The sequence below is a fragment of the Rasamsonia byssochlamydoides genome (genome assembly GCF_041956645.1).
Source record: "Rasamsonia byssochlamydoides strain NRRL 3658 unplaced genomic scaffold VTN77scaffold_9, whole genome shotgun sequence".
Classification (NCBI taxonomy): domain Eukaryota; kingdom Fungi; phylum Ascomycota; class Eurotiomycetes; order Eurotiales; family Trichocomaceae; genus Rasamsonia; species Rasamsonia byssochlamydoides.
Window position 1 is genome coordinate 111,199 of NW_027192392.1, and position 18,801 is coordinate 129,999.

At 48.0% G+C, this 18,801-nt stretch overlaps 4 protein-coding genes across 4 annotated transcripts; 2 read left to right on the top strand and 2 right to left on the bottom strand.

Annotated features, from left to right (window-relative positions):
- Window positions 1-525: 525 nt before the first annotated feature.
- Window positions 526-1,664, bottom strand: VTN77DRAFT_9476 (mitochondrial 54S ribosomal protein uL15m; the record flags this gene model as incomplete). The annotated part of the gene is made up of 2 exons (XM_069426088.1): window positions 526-1,132; window positions 1,201-1,664. The coding sequence occupies 2 exons, from the start codon at window positions 1,662-1,664 to the stop codon at window positions 526-528; spliced, it is 1,071 nt and encodes a 356-aa protein (XP_069280599.1).
- Window positions 1,665-2,188: 524 nt separating this feature from the next.
- Window positions 2,189-4,379, top strand: VTN77DRAFT_9477 (uncharacterized protein; the record flags this gene model as incomplete). The annotated part of the gene is made up of 3 exons (XM_069426089.1): window positions 2,189-2,362; window positions 2,421-2,612; window positions 2,679-4,379. 3 exons carry the CDS (start codon window positions 2,189-2,191, stop codon window positions 4,377-4,379), a joined length of 2,067 nt encoding a protein of 688 aa, XP_069280600.1.
- Window positions 4,380-11,552: 7,173 nt separating this feature from the next.
- Window positions 11,553-12,089, bottom strand: VTN77DRAFT_9478 (uncharacterized protein; the record flags this gene model as incomplete). The annotated part of the gene is made up of 1 exon (XM_069426090.1): window positions 11,553-12,089. The coding sequence occupies one exon, from the start codon at window positions 12,087-12,089 to the stop codon at window positions 11,553-11,555; it is 537 nt and encodes a 178-aa protein (XP_069280601.1).
- Window positions 12,090-13,367: 1,278 nt separating this feature from the next.
- VTN77DRAFT_9479 (uncharacterized protein) lies at window positions 13,368-15,466 on the top strand (the record flags this gene model as incomplete). The annotated part of the gene is made up of 3 exons (XM_069426091.1): window positions 13,368-13,853; window positions 13,912-14,185; window positions 14,247-15,466. The coding sequence occupies 3 exons, from the start codon at window positions 13,368-13,370 to the stop codon at window positions 15,464-15,466; spliced, it is 1,980 nt and encodes a 659-aa protein (XP_069280602.1).
- Between the last annotated feature and the right edge of the window lie 3,335 nt (window positions 15,467-18,801).

Consider the following 18,801-nt stretch of genomic DNA (forward strand, 5'->3'; position numbering starts at 1 on the left):
TTTTTTAATCGTTTTCTTTCTCTTCCTCATCTCTCCCTCTCGTGTATATAATCCTGCGTTGTTTTACTCCTCTCTTGGTCTCTGTTGCAAGTGGCATGTATTTTATTGGGTTTGATGTCGGGGGGTTTTCTGATCTTTGGTTGCTATTTTCTTCTCCGTTTTTTTTTCCTTTTCTCTTTTTCTCTCTTTTTTCTTTTCTTCTTCGTTTCTTTTCTTTTATTTCTTTCTTTTTTTTTTGTTTTGTTTTTTTTTTTTTTCAAGCATGCGATGCAATCTCTGTGAATGTAACTAGTTGATGGGTGATTTCTCTACTCTCAAAAATCACTCACTATCTTGAGGGTTCAATCCTATGGTGTTGTTTGTTACTCGGCGTTCAGATCATGCAGACATTTCGCTTTCCATTGACTTGTAGTATAGTTACATAAGTACAGTACAGTACATTTCCTAAAATATAAAGGGAGACTAAGTTCCCGAATACCGAAAAAGAAACAAACCGAACTGAATTGAATTGACAGAAAGTGTGGACTACCAGAGTCTGTTCTCCGGCAGCGTCTTCTCCTTCTTGACGCCCGCGGTCGACTTCCTCTCAGCCGGCGAAATGAAGAACAAACTGGGCCCTTCGTTGGGCTTGAGGAGATGACTCAGGTAGCCGCGGTGCGCTGGATCACGGTAGTATTCGATATCCTTCCGGTTGGTCGGGTCCGGCAAGCGATACTGATACCCCATCCTTTTCATGATCTCGGATTCGACAATCGGCCCTTCACCCAGGCTCTTGTTGAGTGCCTCACTGCCGCTCTTCTCCGACCAGGCCATCGATACGAATGGATGCGTTTGTCTTCTCAGAATTCGCTGGATCGAGGAGCGGGTGTAGAACCGCGTGGTCACCGATCCGCCCGCAGCTTCCACGGCGGCGATGGCGGAGGCAGAGGCGCGGGAGACGACGACATGGATGGGTTGTTTCAGAACGCCCTGTCCTCCTCGGGCAAGCAGCTTGACGCCATCCTTGGCCTGGTGAATGCAGCGTGACTGCACGAGTTCCTTGACGGTGATGGGCCGGTTAGGGTCGATGCGGCCTTGGTCGATCCACTCTTGGATGCGATCCAGGTTGGCTGGAGCCATGTCGAGCGAGAAACTGGAAGCAAAAGTTGATGTCAGATAAGTTCAAAATCACGAGCCCCGCAGGATAGATGCGAAACGTACATGTTCTCGAAGCCACGTTCTCCGTGGACTATATGATCAGGCGTCTGACCACCATTGAAGCCGGCGGGCACCTTGCCATGCTGCTTCTGACCCTTGTGACCTCTCCCTGACGTTTTTCCTTTACCCGAAGCGGGACCTCGACCTCTTCGAATTCTCTTGTTGTATGCGCCGGGGGTATCTGACAGAGTTGCTAGAATATGAGCATTACGGGCTTGCTGCTGAAATTGAGGCAGAAGGAAAGACAGCGGGGAAATCGTCGGGCCCAGCCATTGAGATAGCCGTGCCGACAGCACGGGAAGCCGTGGAGGCATGGTGGTTGATGCAGAGACGTCTCGATCACTCCTCCGATCTTCGTCGTCACAGCCGTGATCTGATGGAGATGTTTTTCTGGCGGACGTTGGCTTGGTCGGATCCGGAAGAACCTCCTGCGCCGGCCATCTTGGCGTCCACGGGCATCTCATCATGATTTAATATTCTTCTCGGGAGTTTTCTTAGATATCATTGGTGGATGAGATCTCATTCCAGGGTCACGGTACTTAATTATTATTGGTTACCTCGCAATTAGATCAATTTAGCCGCGTACCAGCTGATTAGCCCCGACTAGTCAACAACTAATAAACAATTACCACGACCAAAGCCAGTTTGAGAGACGCTGCTTGCGCTTGGGGTTTCTTTCCCCGGGGCGCCCCAAAGCCACTGGTGCTGGCTTTATTCTGGTTATTAAATGGGCCCCTCCAGGTGACGTAAGGAGGCTTCAACAATCTCGGCTTTGACACTTTCCACGTTCCAACCGTGTCCTTCCTGCGCAATGATGTGCCATCGCGTCTAGTTCACCTGAATGCCCGGCTTGTGTGGGCCCAGGGGATTCGAGATTAAGAGTTTTTAATTTAAACCCTGCTTTCATGCCGGGATCTTCGCAGTGAGCCGCGCCTGAGTTTCTTGATCGGCGCTCACGACAGACTTCACCCCTTGCGGGGGTCTCCCAGACATGTTGGACCTGGAACGCAGGTTGCGGGGCAAGCGAAAGCTTCTGCTCACACTCAGGACGCTCTGCGCCGTCATTGTGCTGTTGAACGTCGTCTACTTTCTCCGGAGAGGCGAGTGGTACTCCCCTGGCGTAAGACTGCCGTTCCGAGCCAATCACCCTTATGACACGGATGTGGTATGTGATGTCCTGCCAGGATGAACATGCATGGGCAGCTAGCTAAAGGCCGTCTCAGATCCCCGGGTTCGATGACTTTGATTTCGACGGATTCGAGCTACCAGAAGATGGTCATCCGATCGCGGGTCTGATGAGGGAGGCGGACGAGAGATGGCTAAGATATGAAGAAGATCGTTCCAGGTCGTTTAGAGAGACAGTTGCCAAGTATCGAAGGAAATATGGACGTCACCCCCCGCCAGGCTTCAAAGAGGTATGTGTCAGCGGAAAGAAAAAAAAGTTCCCTAGTCGCTGGTTTTAAGTGTCGTGTGTATATCAGTGGTATGTCTACGCGCGCGAGAGAAATGTCTACAACATCGACGATTTCGAGCAGATCATGGACGATCTACGACCATTCTGGGCGATCGATCCCAAAGTCATTCGGAAGATGGCTGCGAAGCTATCTGAGAACGAGGCAGATGGAGTATCGGGTGTGCACATCCGCAACAAGAAAGTCTCCTTCTTGACAAACAAAGGCTGGCGTTCGGAGGCTTTTGCGAAATTGGTTTCCCCTTTTGTGAAGTATCTGCCGGACATGGATATCGCAGTAAACCAGTTAGATCAGCCTCGGTTGGTCGTTCCCTTCGAAGATATGCAGACGCTCTTAACCGCGGAGCTAGAGTCCCGGCAGATGGTCCCTGATGCGGTTGACAGTTTCACCAAAGGCATGGAGTTCTTTCGCGCAAAACGCAAGCCGCCGGGAGACTGGGATGATGCGACCAACCCGGAATGGTTTCCTTACCCGGGAAAGCAGTACATGGATATAGCGAAGCTCGCATGCCCGCCAGAATCACCGGCGCGGAATGAGTCCATCACCATTGCCGAAGCGGACGCACTGTATAAGTCGAATTTGGGGGGCTTGATTACGAATTTCAATCTCTCTTCAGATTTATGTACGGTGGGACCAGCGGTGCAGGACAAGCATGGGTTTCTCTACTCGGCATCCTCCATCATGGCGTCGAAGCGTCTGGTTCCCATCTTCAGCGAGTGCAAGGTCAGCGTCAACAACGACATTCTCTTCCCTGCCAACATGTATACGCTCCCGGACAAGCGTTATGTCTACGATGGGAAACATGACTTGGCGTGGGAGGACAAGAATGATACTCTTATCTGGCGCGGTGTCACATCGGGGGGCGTGCAGCTGGCGGACAATTGGCAAAGCATGCACCGCCAACGCCTGGTCAGGCTGGCCAACGGGACTTTCATGAGTGACCAGGAAGTCACTATCTTGAGCGAAGCTTTGGACCACAAGGGGGAGTATCGGAATTTTGACCACTTCCAGCCTTCGCGGTTCGCGACCAAGCATTTCGACGTTGGCTTCACCGAGGCGTGGGGTTGCATTCCCAACTGCGACTTCTACAATGACGTGTGGACGTACAAGCCACAGATCTCGCTCTCGGAGCAGTTCAAGAACAAGTACCTGGTGGACGTAGACGGGCACAGTTTCTCGGGCCGGTGGCGGGCATTCCTGCAGAGCAAGTCGCTGGGCATCAAGGCGACCATCTTTCGCGAATGGCACGACTCGCGACTGTTCGCATGGCGGCATTTCATGCCGCTGGACAACCGATACGACGACCTCTACACCATCATGACCTATCTCATCGGCACGGGCCGGCCGGGGTTCGACCGCAACCCGGAGGACGACTACGCGAACGCGGACGTGTACGTGCGCAAGCACGATTTCGAGGCCAAGATGATCGCGGCGCAGAGCCGGGATTGGGCGCACCGGGTGCTCCGCAAGGAGGACATTGAGATCTACATGTTCCGGCTGCTGCTCGAGTACGGGCGGATCATCGACGATAACCGGGACGAGATTGGATACAGTGGCGATGGCAGCGAATTGGACGAGTTTGACAGCGAACATCCGTTCCCGGAGATCCCAGCCCGATTCAAGTGGAAGAACACGAATAATACCAATACCAATACCTACGAGGACCGTCCGGGCTTCGACAAGACCAAGTTGGACGACGATCTTGTCTAACATCATTGGCGGCAGCAGCAGCATCTCTGGATGAATTTCCGAGGCGATTCATTATCCGAGATTATCACACATACATCGCTTGGCTTGCTTCCTGCTCATCACGACGGGACTCTTGCATCGGAGTACTGTACCATATATATCCTGATTACATACATCCATTCACACGAACATACACATACACATACATAACACAACCATCGCTCATCCCTCATCCCTCATCCTATCTCTCCCCGCCTCTGTTTACATTTTAGCCTTTCTTCAAGTGTGCCATTTGGGACTTGAACAGAAGCGAAAAAATCCCGGTCGGATATGTCCTGTACACGTCAAGCAAACCCCAACCGATCAATGACACTGATACTGACTCCTTGATTGATGATATGATGATATGATAGCATTGTTAACCATGATCTATCTCATCAGTCGATCAGTCAGTCAGTCTACCCACCTGTTTACCCAACTAACAAGGGGTCTATCCGTCCGAGAGTCCATTCGGGAAAGGGGAGAGAGGGAGGGAGAAAGAGAGGGGGAGAGAGACATGATCATGCATACATACTAATAATTAAGAACAATCAACCAGCGTAATTAATTCTACAGTACAGAATGATGAAAAATGAAGATAGTAATGATCATATGATGTTGCTACTTGCTTCTCGTATATAGGTAGTAGCAGAATACCACCAGAATAACTACGTAAATAATGACAATAAAAAATAATCAGTATTGGATGGGGACTGACTATTGATTGATTTGGTTAAGTCAATCAATCAATCAATAAATAAAATAGATCGGATAGATCAGTCAGTCAGTCAGTCAGTCAGTCAGTCGGCAATTTACGTGCTACATACATATATACACCCTTACAAGTACTCTATCCTCCATACTCCATATTCACCAAGGATTGATTAATTAAAATAAATCAAAACAAATCAATTTAACTCCCATTGTCATTGTCCGCGTCATCTGTGGTTCCTTTTTTTTTTCTTTCCCTTTTCTCCCTTTCTCTCTCTCCGACGTACTCTTACTGTTTCCCAGAATTGATACTACCCACTACTACTGCATCAAAATGATTTTATCCATTTCTTCGTGATTGATGTCTAAGGTTCCTCAAATGCGTCTATGTTCTAGGAACTTGCGATCTAGCTGTGAGGCCTGCAGCTACCCACGACAAGGCGATGGAAATCTACTAAATATAGGTTTTTTTTTTCTTTTTTTTCTTTTTTTTTTGGCTTAAAAAGGCCTATCTTTCTGTTCTTTCTCCATCTTTCTTATTCTTTTTTCTTTAGAGTAGTCGTTAACCTCGGAATGTGATCTCCTTCAATTGCTGACAAAATGGAAGTTGAATAACTAGTTGTAGTCGCTCAAGTCGAGTCGTGTCATCGTTCAATGAGAAAGACTACTACCTAAGTTCATAGCATGGCGGCCCCAACCAGATGGATAGGAGGTGTGCATTCACTTAATGTTGTCAGCTGTTGTGCAACAAATAGCATTCAGTTACTTGACCACTGATCACTGTCACCCATTATATGTATATATTACTCTGTTGTCACTCCATACTATTAGTAGTTACGCCATTGGCATGACACTTGCTAGCTGTTGTATGGTATATATATGTACTTGTAAACTACCTACACAGGTATCTATCGATATCATGTCAGGTAGTGTTGACAGAAACAAACATCAATCTCCAAATACAGCAGTACTATTAGCGTCACGTGACTGTTATACATATTCTCCATAGCAGATCTATTAACTTGTATTGCACAGTGTTACGAAGACTCTTCAAAACAGATGAAAGAAAAGAAAATCAATTAGCTAGGTACCATGCAAGATATACAGGATATAGACCCCATACCCCCTACGCCTCTGATGCAGAGCAGGTAGGCACCCACATAACGTATAGCAGTAGCATTGAATCCCAATGACCAGGTCAACTGACTCTCACCTAACCAACAAGACTAATGAGTGATGATGCACGTATATGCAAATGCAGCCACCTCCTTGCTCCTACTTGACTTGGTTTTAGTATTTACTTGACTTGACTTGACTCCTCAGTCAGATACTGAAGCGCGAGGAGCCATGCCATACCGTCACGCCGTACGTATGTATGTACATACAGTACAGTATACGAACAATCGATCACCCGCAATATCGGCAGATATATCCGATATATTTCACTAGCTGACCTACTAACTTCCTGACATCTACTCGTTGTTGCAGTTGCATAGAGGACAGAGCATAAACCGCGCATATGCATGATCCAGACTCGAGCCCTGGAGACGGGCCAAAAGGGTTAAGAGAGAGATATATATCCATCATAGCTAAATCCCACGAGCATGCATGGATACATCATATTGGAGTAATTAATTCCTACAGATTTAGATACTGTCTGATCGATCCAACAGACGGATAGATGGGCGGTCAAGTCAGCCTCATTCAGCCCATCCCACGCAGCTCGGTTCGGTTCGGGTCAGTTCAGCTGACGGGGATAAAAAATAAATAAATAACCCAACGATCATATTATCATTGACCAGGACCAGAGTTAAGATCCCAACGTTGTCAGGTAAATAAATTTGTTATTGATACTGGCAGTGACAGTGACAGACTGTACTAGTACTGCTTGCTTGCCTAGCTTTTTTTTGTCAACCTTCCATGAAGGGTTGATTGTTGGTTGAATCTTAGACTTAGGTATTGTACCAGCCAAGTCAAGTCAACGGTAAAGAGAGTGTAAGTATCGGCCCTTATTATTGGATTTATTGTTAGTTGGTCTCTTGGTTGGTGGGAATAGAGAGAGAGCGATTTGTCTATTTGATTAGCTTAGTTATCAATATCGATTTTGAAACCGGATTCGGATTCACTTTGATGGGGCGTATATAATCCCATTGCCTAAGCATTTTAAATACAGATATTTATTCGTGTGTTATTTTTATTTGTAGACAGCCATCAGTTAACAATAATGTCTGCACTCGATGTACAATGATTATTATGTGATGATGTGATATGATATGTTGGTAGCTACAATCCTTACCATTGGCTGAGATCTGTATAGAGTAATCAGTATACGTCATACGTATGGAGTACGATAATAATAATAATAATAATATTAACACCTAAGGTACGGAGTACCTCCGTATATTATTACTTGCTGCCCAGTCTGCCTGCCTACCTACCTAGGCAGGTAGTTATTATTCAGAATGGGGGCTGAACTCTACAGATCATCATCACCATATAAAGCCAACAAGACTTCGAATAGTTGATAATAATAACACATACCCACAGTAGATCGGGACGGTGAAAGGAATACCCTTATATTAATTACTATAAAAAGCGGGTTTAATTAAATAACCGCCCCCATGGAAAGAAATCATATTAATGAAATTCAGGAAGGCTGTCCCGTTTTAATATTAAATTTCCATCTATCTTAGCAGCTAGCAGTTTCATTCAGCCTGTTCAAGCACCTACCTACCGAGGTACCTACCTAAGATTAATTACTACGTATGAAATTAGGTCCCACGCAAATTAATATTAGGGAGGACTAATTCCAGCTACTCCGTAGAATTAATTATCGCTGTTAACAATTAATATGCCAGGTACGGACGGTCAACCCACGGTGTACTACTCCGTAGGTGGCATTATTATTCACCGGTTTCGCCGGAGTCAGGACGAACGAAACCTTGCTTCAATAATCAGGATCAGGATTACGGACAGACCGGTCATGATCAGCCAGCCTACCCCGTACTCTCGCATGGACTCATCTGAATGCCAGCACCCAGTCAGTCGCACAGAGACGCTACTGGCTAGGTTACCTATCGATAATCTTCCTTGGTTGCAAAGAAAAGAGCTACGTGCAGGTCGGAGTCGTAATACAGTACGAATCCCGGCACAGCTCACGACTCTCGACTCCCGACGCCAGGTGATGCAGCGGCTGAGCAACATCCAGCCAGTAATCAATAGTTATCAGTCAGTGCGCGGGCGTACTCCCCAAACTATGTCCTCCGTACTCCGTACTGTCCTGTCTTTGTGGCCAAACCGGCAAAGGCAAATAGGAAGATGACTTCTGGCGGATGCAAGCAGATGGAGGCTCTCTGAGTCGGCAGGTTTCGAGGTTCGACGAGTCGGCGTTATGGGCGCGCCAGGCTGACGATCGCATGCAAGAGAAGGAGAGAGAACCCGGTCGAGGTGGGAAGTTAATACTGCACAGCACAGCACATACCGAGGTCGGACCACCGTGCGGCGGGTCAGTCGACTAGGTCATTCTTATTATTAGCATTGTTAGCGGAGTCTGAATTCTCGATAATAATGATAGCCATGATAAATGAAATTCCGCTGCTGAAACCAGTTGCAAGAGCAGTGCAACCGGATGGTTAATAATAATGGTGACTGTTGAGTGTCACGGACTCACGGGCCAAGCTTGGAAGGTGCGTTGGCTTGGTTGGTGGCGACTGACCGACTACCTGTCTAGGCAGGAGCCAGAGTGACCACTGACTGCACATAACTCGACTCGTCTTTCTGTAAGTTACAACTTCAACTTACTCCTACAGCACCTGAACTTAACGTGCAACTGACTCCGAAGACCCAGCTGGCTGATGGTGATGGCGAGATCCCAGACCCTGCGTGGATGGTCATTGGGTGGAATGCCGGTCCTGTATCCACGCCCTGGACCGACCCTGCCAAGGATAGATTCGAATGCTCCGGCCATAAGACACTGTGCAGGCCCATCCCTTGCCCATCCAGGCGACAACTGACACAGACACAGACAGGACACAAGTACGGATAGTGACGCAGATGGACAGACAAGCCACGTCGGTCGGCCTGCCTGCTCCAGCCTGTGGATGGATAACCAGACCAATACCCTCCTGACCAGCCAGGCGGCCGACCGCCTTTGCACCCGCACCCGGCACTATCAACCCTACTATCGACGTCTATCCTACAGCTCTCTTTCCTGACTGGCGCTGCCCTCCGACCCGAGGCTCGGACTCCCTAATCTAATTCTCTGGTTCTGGAACGCGGCAAAAGAAAAAAAAGAAGAAAAAGGTCGACCGCTTTTCGACGGTCCAGATCAGCATGCCGGTTGGAGGGGTCTCTTTGACCATCAATTTTTCAACTACGATTCCGGAGTTCCGCCGTAGACGGTAGACATAGAGAATGATGATGCTAGCAGATGATGCTGCTCAGACGATCAGCTCTTATCGTCGCATCGTGATTCCTTTCTGCTGATCAACCATTGGCCCCTGGCCTACGACCAGAGGGGTTCTTACACCAGATCTGGTTGGTCCTATCACTGAATATCTGAAGAGGGAACTGTAACTCTCGGCGCCTCAGCAGCGCTCAGCTACCGCATCTATGCCAGACTTTCCATGTGCAAGCCTGCAAGGTTCACGATCATCGCCTCCGGTCCCGACTAGTTCGTCCAGAGTTCACACGAATAATGCCTAGGTAATCGTCTCGAGTCTGGACAGAGCATGTAGCGGTTGGGACTCCGTATCGTGATGAGTATGCATAATGCCAGATTTCCGAAGTTCATATGTGAAACCTTTGCTTTTCCTATTTTTGGCGTCGAAAATCCGGGACGCGTTCCTGTCGAATAAATGGCCTGTCTGACTGATCCATTCAAAAGTCGACCTGGTCATACGAACTCGCCCGTTCCGTCGTTGTCTGTTGAGAATCAAAGAGAAAATCCTTGCCACCGCTGTTGAGGATTCGGGGGGCGACGGAAGCGGAGTTCGAATCACTAAGCGATCTTCTGTTGGCGTCGACGGTCGACCAGCTTACATGATTACATGGGCCCCTGAACAATGGATCAAGACAACAAAAAGAGATGCATGGCCCAGTTTGACCGGATGATGCAAAAGGATGATTGATGTTGACCACAGTGGGGTTGTGGTTTACGAGGTGGGCGAAGGGAAGAAAAAAAGAGGAAGAAAAAGCGCGATGAGATCGCTGAGTTTCGACGATCCAATCCGTTCGCCAGCCTCTTTCGTAGCCACTAGTTCGTTTACGGGGCGTCGTTGAGTTGCCTCCCGACTTCCAAGAAATTCGAATCCACCGACTGCCGAACAGCGAGCAAAAGCGAACGGTCAGCGACTCAGGCACGCGGTCAGGGAAAAAAAAAAGAAAAGAAAAAAAACTCTAACGCTCAAACATTCTCCAACTACTAATATCGATTAGCAGATGACTGGCCACCTGCCGCTAGCTTCGCGAACATGCTGAGGCTTTCTGTGGAGTACCTAAGTAGTCCTTTTACTCCATAGAAGGTCGACGTCGTCAAAGTTTGTCGAGGATATCCTGCGTAATCAATTCACATCCATCACATCTGGGACTCCGCGGGACGGCACAAGAACGAGGCTGTCGTTTGCCGGTTCCGTCCTATTATTGATTATTATTCCTCTCCATTGAACTATTATTACTGCATCCAGTGTGACCTCCGTAACTAGCTGTCCAGCGTCACAGGGGCGAAGAATCATCCTTCATGATAGACCGCATGCAAATGCAAGTCCTGAAGGCTAGCAGCATCTCAGCTTGACCTAGCGTCGAAGCCATGTTAGGTAGGGATCATCCCACCGCCCAACGTAGTAACGACTGGACGGGAAGCCAGGCTCGACAGGGGGAGACGGAGAGAACAACATGCCACGACGGTCACTGTGCAAACTGTGACGGTCACTAGCTTCAAATTATTAGACACTTGACTCAGACCCGTGGGACAGGATTTATTTTTTTCTTCCTTCCCCTGCCTGTGGAGAGTTGGGACGGAGGACACCGGATCCCGTGCAGTCTTCATTTCATGATGGTCGTCTCCTCACTTGGATGAGTACGGAGTAGTTCGAGGCTAAGCTGGCAGGTTGAAACGGCAAGGCGCCGCCATAAATTATTGTTGTTATTATTGACCTCATCCTGGAACCCGTGGCCACTTTGGATCTCCCACATGGGCAAGAGGTGACGATTGGTAGAGGCGGTCTGCATTGTGATTGTTGTTGCCTGCGACTCTTTACCTCATCTTGCGGTGGTTCTCCATTGATTTTCTTTTTTTAAGAAGGGCGGGTTTCACTTTCGTCATGATGGATGGACAGATGGACAGGCTGATGAAGTGTTGGCGGTGGGGAGAGGGGATTATTGCGATCATTCATTCCTTAGGTTCCTGTGGGTGTCCATCGTAGTGGCCGTCGGGGGAGCCCAGCCCTAGGCAGGCTCCCGGGCGTGGGCGTCTTCAGGCCTGCCGGGGGCGAGGGAGTCGCCTGCGTCAGCCTCCATTGTCTGCTGTGCCCCCAGCAGTGGCCAGCCTGCCACTGCTATTAGCTGTAGGCAATGTCTTTGGGAACCGTTACCAAGGACCGGCGTGCCTCCTGCTCCTTCCAGCCAAGTCCGGCCGCACACTGCCACCAGTCGGCTTGCGTCGTCTCGTCTCGTATCGTACCGTACCCAGCCGTCCCCCTTTCTGCCACTCTGGCCTATCCGCGCGCGTTCCGGGCCCTGCAAATGGAAATTTTTCCTGTTGCTCTTCCGTACACGGTACGAGCCCCGATGCAAAACGATCATTCGATTCATTACCCAGGCAGACCAAGACTGTCTGGGAAGCAGACCCATCCACCAGTCCACTTGCATCAGCCAGTGGGCTCCAGGCCGGTGGACAGATCCCCGATCATTCCATGCGCCCTGAAGTGAAGGTCTTGGTCCATTCCTTTCTTTTCGCCCAGGTGAAAGTCGACGCGTTACCATTTCCAGCCCAGGCTAGCCGAGCTCAGCGATCCCCCAACAGGCTCGCTGGACGCACTCAGTAGTCGCGCACAAACCCCGCTTGTCCTCGGTCATCGCCTTGACGCCTCCCCAGCTTACCTACATAGAAACCACGGCCGACGGACTTAGTACTAATCCTACCAAGAACCTTCAAGTATGTAATAATCCAACGGCACCGGACGGCGGTTGCAATGCGCCCATCGAGCCACTCACATTATTGGATCTGATACGGGCCCATCCATCTCCCTCCCCCCCCCCGGTTGAAGGTCCTAGACGCGGCCATTCTGGGGCTGCTGACCTTTGCCCTTGTAGCGTGCATATCCACCACCTGCCGGTGGCTCTGACATCAACCGGTCCTTGATGAATTAATTCTTTTTCCAGACAAAGCACACCACAGCTGTCTCTGTGATCAAATCAAATCACATCCAAATCCAGATGGGGACCAGACCAGACTTCAAACCCTGCCCAGCAGGAAGGATCAGCCTTTGGGGACCTGCTTCCGGATCCATAGGCAGGCTTCCTGGCAACCACCACCAACCACTCCAAGTGTGGAACTAATAGGTAATCTAAGTATTCCTGACTTAGCCATGTCCACGGCGGGATCAAGAGGCATTGCTTGACGAGGGATGATGTCTTGACTTTCTCTATATTCGTTTAACTTTCTTTTCCTCGTTCTTTCAATCCTTCCATCTTTCTCTCCGTCTTTGTCGGAGGCTTTGCCTCTTCATTTGAAGGATTCCTCCTGCGTGTTGGGTCACCTCTCCCTTAGATTCCTGTTTGAGAAGGAACTGCGCAACTGCAATCGCGCTGGGTCTTCGTTCTCTGCAATATCCCCAAATAATATGTGAGCCTGCCGTGCATTGGCTCAACCCCTTCATTGCCTTCATTCCATCTGTCAGGGCGAAAAACATTCATCGACTACCTGCTTGCAGCTGCAGTGCTTCCCAGCGTCCATCGCCTCTCACTGGTCCATCCTCCCTTGAATGAATTGATACTTGAACAAACCATCAAGTCGACCTCGTCCGTCTTTTAAACGGTTGTCACCACTTGGACTGGACCGGTTCTCACCTGCCCAGTCTCCCATCATTCATATCAATCATTCATTCCCCGCCTTCCGGTTCAATCTCCGTGACCTTCCTCAGACCTGGACTTGGGAACCGATCGATCAGACACCGCGACTTCGACAGACACCCATGAGACCGGTTGTTCGACCTCTACGCCTCTATATCATTCACCGCCGGGACCGTTGTCCTTCCACCTATGTCTCCCGCGCTTGCCTCATATCCGTCTCTCGCACTCCCGCCTCCGGTAGCCGTGGACACTCGACGTTACCGTCACCAATATCAATACCCGGAGTGTTCTGCATCGCCCAAGCATAGCTTATATTCGGGGTCGACGGAGTGGTCCGTACCCTTTCGGGACGGGTTGCCGACACCTCCCAACGACATGGCGGGGGCGACTTACAATACTTCGCTTTCTTCTTCGAGTTACGGAGGAAAGCCGTACGGTGGCCCTGTGCAGCAATACGCAAAGGCCACAACCCAAGCTCCTGTCAACGCCGTTTCGACGACCACCTCTACGACGGCACACCAGAACTATGTCCCGCCTCCAGCGAAGGAGGCCCCCGCCGCGGCCTCCGAGACGAAGAGTCAGAAGAAGAATACAAACGACTCGATAGCGCCGTATTTGCAGATCCCCTCGTCGATCAATAACAGCAAGGGGAGTCTGGCGGAATTTGCTGCTCAGGTAAGAATCCCAGTGACTTGGGCGAGTCGGGTATCCTACTGACTGGCGTGTTGATTAGATTGCCTGCTTGTTTTGGTTCGAGAAGACTTCCAAACTCAAGGCCATTGAGGATTCCGCGATTACGGTGTATTCCCTCGTCCCGGAAGCGATCCCTACGATTGGATTCCAGAAATGGGTGACTACGATTCTCTCTACCACGCAAGTCAGCCAGAATGTCATTCTGCTGGCTCTATTATTCATATATCGCCTGAAGAAAGCCAACCCAGGGGTTAGAGGGAAGAAAGGCAGCGAGTTCCGTTTGATGACCATTGCGTTGATGATGGGGAACAAATGTACGTATGACCTTTTCCCATTGAATTGGTTGGAGGACAGGCATTTCTGACTTTGACGCAGTTCTCGACGACAATACGTATACGAATAAGACGTGGGCTGAGGTGTCTGGGATATCGGTGCAGGAGATTCACATCATGGAAGTCGAGTTCTTGAGCAATGTTCGCTACAACCTCTTCGTCTCTAAGGAAGAATGGACTGAGTGGCACACCAAGCTGGGCCGTTTTGCGGACTATTTCGAGAAGGCGTCTCGCATGCCGGCGGAGAATGAACTTGCTCCGACAACACCTGTGCTTCAGGTCTCACCGACTCTGACGCCAGGCTCGGGCCGGAACGGCCTACCATTATCACCAGCATCCAAGTTGCCGTCCCCTCCGGCCACTGGTCAACTGCAAGCCCAACAGAGCTGGAATCCGTTGCCCAATGGCGTGTCCTACCGGAACCGATCGCCTCAACGGCAATTGCCGGAGACAGAGCTGCCGCCATATTCTCGGAAGCGCAGTTGGGATGAAGCAGTGGAGGAGCATCCCAGCAAGAGAATGGCAATGTCAAGCCACTATTCGAACAACTATTCGACTCCGGTTTCCACGTTGGCTCCCAGTTCTGCGGTTTCGTCCGTTCCCGTGCTTCCGCCAGTGGTGAGCACGGGCGCTATGCCGCTCTCGGTGCCTACGATCGCCGTTCCTGCTCCCCGTCTGCCACGCCCCAACAACTATCAAGCACCAGCACCAGCACCATCCAACTCCATGGTCCCGGCTGCTGTGCCTTCTTCCTCCACGGTCTCTCAGCTTCCGTTGCCCAATGTACGGGCCATGTCTTCGGTCTACAACCCACCGACGACTTGGCCTCAACAACAACCGATGCCGTCGACAACGACGGCGGCACCTCCCCCCGCTGCTGCTCCCTTGTACAACCCGTCGGTCTCACTCCCGGATCCTGGACGACGCCAGAGTCCATTCCCTGTGACAACCACTTCGACGAGCTCCATCTCTCCTACATCTGCCTATTCTGTCCACACTCCCCAGAACCATCTCTCACCGTCATACTTCTTGGTCAACCGGAACTCTCCATATCGGCCTGTTCGTGCGGTCAATACGCTCCTGATTCCTCCGCCGTCGACATCTCTTCATCAGCCGCGGAACCTGTCTCTGCATTACCAGCCACTCGGCAAGTCTGCCTCCGAACGGAGGACTGGTGTGCTGCCATATATTCATCATGAGGCATGGCCACAGGGGCCGATTGCGCAGCCAAACTTTTTTCCCAATCAGACGTACTCCACCTGAAACTACACGGTGGATACTGCTCCGACTGAGGTGTCACCTCATTGTATAAATATTTCTTTTTCCTTTCTCCATTTTTTTCGGGTGATTATGACGAAGCGGCTGGGCTTTGCCCATGTTCAGAGCATAGACGAGTTTTCCATGATGACAATTTTGTTCAGGATATTACTTTTATTCCTTTTTTTTTTCATGCTTCTGGCTGACCATATGGAGCCGGATTTATTTTGGGTTTGAGATTCTTTGCATGGTCTATGGCGTCTGTAGACAGTTTGTCTGCATTCCTTTCCTTTCTTTTTTCCTTTTCAACTTGTGTTGATTGAGACTTCAGGCGGCATGTTGCATTATTATCATCATCTATGGGAATTTGCATTCGGTGGGCGTTTTCTGTGGTTCACTGGCGGGTCGGTTGGGTCAACTGGTTATTATTGCTCACATGGTGTGAGGAGAAATAGAATGGGAATCTATCGTGAGACGTGCATAATGCATTGAATTGGAACTTGCCTAATATTGAATAAATATTACAAATATGTGTACTTGTAATGTACTGTACTTGCACAAAGGACCAATCTCGGACTGTGAAGGTGAAGAGAGAAATGGAGGAGAGCCGAATCCTAAGTCCAGTTTTTTCTTGGTTTCCTTCCTAGGAAGGTAAAACTGACCGCCCCATTCGGAAAGAAGGAAAATCCGCTTCCCCTGAACCGGATCCCTCACAACACTGTATACTCCGTACCTTACCCAGCAAGTGATAGACTGTAGACAGAGGACATAGATTTGGAAAAAAAAAAAGAGAGAGAGAGGAAAATTACCTATGAAGTCATACGGAGGAGCCAGATATTGATTAGCGATGAGATGAAAAAACCACATAGAACTGTCTGTCATTGCATATGGTAATCAATCAGTCAATCAATCAATTACTTAATCATGGAATCAATCTACAGAGAGATCAATGCTTGCAAACCAAACGATAAAGTAAAGACAATCTTATCTATTCTGACTAGACTAACTAACTAACTAACAGAACTGGAAGATGATTGTTAAGTAGGAAAGATCAAAAATCATGAGGTCTAAATCTAGGCTAATTTTTATGTAAAGCACAAATCCTTTTCCTTGGGGGTTCAGTATGATTTATTCATCCTGTTCTTTTGTCTCAGGTAAACTCCTAGGCGCTGACAATATACTTTTATGTATGCACATATATGATTGGCGATAGCAATTAGTAAACTAAATATTAATTATTTACTATACAACAGCTGACAATATTAACCAGGTGAATATATATGCCTTGTCTAGTAGACTAGTTACCAGTTACCATGCCATCGAGCTACAGTAGGCAGTGATCTCTTATTAGATAATGACTTAACATTAATTATGGAGAATAAACAATTGTAATATAGTAAGTAGTAGGTAGGTAGTAGCAGTTATAGGAAATTGTAAGAGCATAAAATATAAGAATAAAAAAAAGACAGGAGATTACCCTTAAGAGTAGTACTACCAGTACTCCTACTCTCTTATTGCTCCTCTTGTCGTGTTTTGGTCAAGGAATATTACTCATAGAGTTGGCACAATAAAAGGGATAAAAGAGGGATATATCTATTGCACCTTATTCCTCTTCCTCCGATCATCCTATATCCTATACATAGGGATGCCGCTATCGTAGACTTGCCTTATTGTCATTCTACTATAAGGGCTCGAAACTTTTTTTTTTCGAAACAAGACGATATTATATGCCTCCCATAACTATCTCGCCCCAGTAAGGGTAATGAGACCAAGTGGTGTTAGCATAGTTTCAAACCTGCTCATGATCATGGTTGATGGTCAATACCTTTACCATTACTTCTTGTCATAATAGATCAGATACGTAGAATAGCAAAGACTTGGGAACATTTATTATCGATGACTTATAGCTTGCCTCATAATAATAGACATCAGGGAAACAATATTATAGTCAAATCAGAAAAAGGAGGGGGGGGGGGGCGCCTCTCAATTCATTGGAAATAGCAATAGCAACCAGGTCGAGGGGAAGTCAATCGTAAGGAGCTCATCTTGGATTCATCCATGTAAATAAAAACGATATATGGACTACTTAGACCCCAGCATCGCGTTGAGGTCCGAGCTCATCGCTGGGGAATTGTCGTTATATATGAGAGTCAATTAAGCGCAGAATCTGGGGAGGGATTGCATATGATGAGATGGGCGACAACAATCCAGCTCTTCCCTATAGAGATAATAAACTGTTCCAGGGACAAGAGCAAGGATAAGTTAAGACCATGAAGTATCATAACTCAAAAAAAAAAAAAGGGACATGAGATAGATGGCATGGCTGGTGCAAGGATTTGCTCACTCACCGTTGTCATTAAGATCATAATCTTTCAATAGACTATGTATGGCCTATCAGTATTGCAAGGCAGATCATCAGAGTTCACGTTCACAGCCTGCTAACCCGCAAAGTCTCACGATAAGTAAGATAGATGGGCAGGTATCATTCTAGTCTCTAGTTACATCTAGGCCTACGATTACGAGCTACGAGGTCTTCAGCGTCAACAATATGGCAGGGAGGGAGGTACCAGCCTTGGTTTGGAAGGAAGATTGGCTGCATAGCTGTCAATATAGATAAAAAGGCGAGAAAATAAAAAGGCTAATGGTACATGGGCAGTCTCTGTAAATGATATCAGGAGTATAGATAGAGCATGCTAAAAGCTGCTTCTAATAAAAATAACATTCATTTTAGGTCCTGCTAGAAAACTACATACCCATCTCTACCCATCTTGCTGTTAACATTATACAATATTCTATGCTCTGCCAAGTGAGGTAGAAGAGTCTGGGCCTGACATGGCTTTTGTTTGATTAGGTTAGGTTACTGTACCTTGTCACTTACTCACTATAGGGATTGGATTCGTGACGAAAATAATATGAAGAATCTGTTTGAGTAGTAGTACCAGTAGTCGTCAATAGATTTTTTTGAAGTTATCTATATTTAATATTTATTGTCGTAGATATCAAAATCAAAAATTCCCATAATCTAGACTCTCGAGAGACATGGTTCTATATGCTTCTTACTTATACCTATACCTAAGATAATCCCCTGAAAAGGGTTGCCATATATGTTTGAGACATGACATAGCTGCTAGCTAAGGCAGCTAACTATCCCTTTCTTTGATTGTTATAGTAAACTAAGAATCTATTATGTTTAGGAAGTTAATGATCTGGCTATGAGATAATGAAGGTGATAGATACAAATCCGCCAAATATAGGATATTTTTACTTATAAAAAGCCCATCTTTCTTATTCTTCTCATTTACTAGGTCGTTAGGCCGACAACATAAGTACCTTTAGACGTT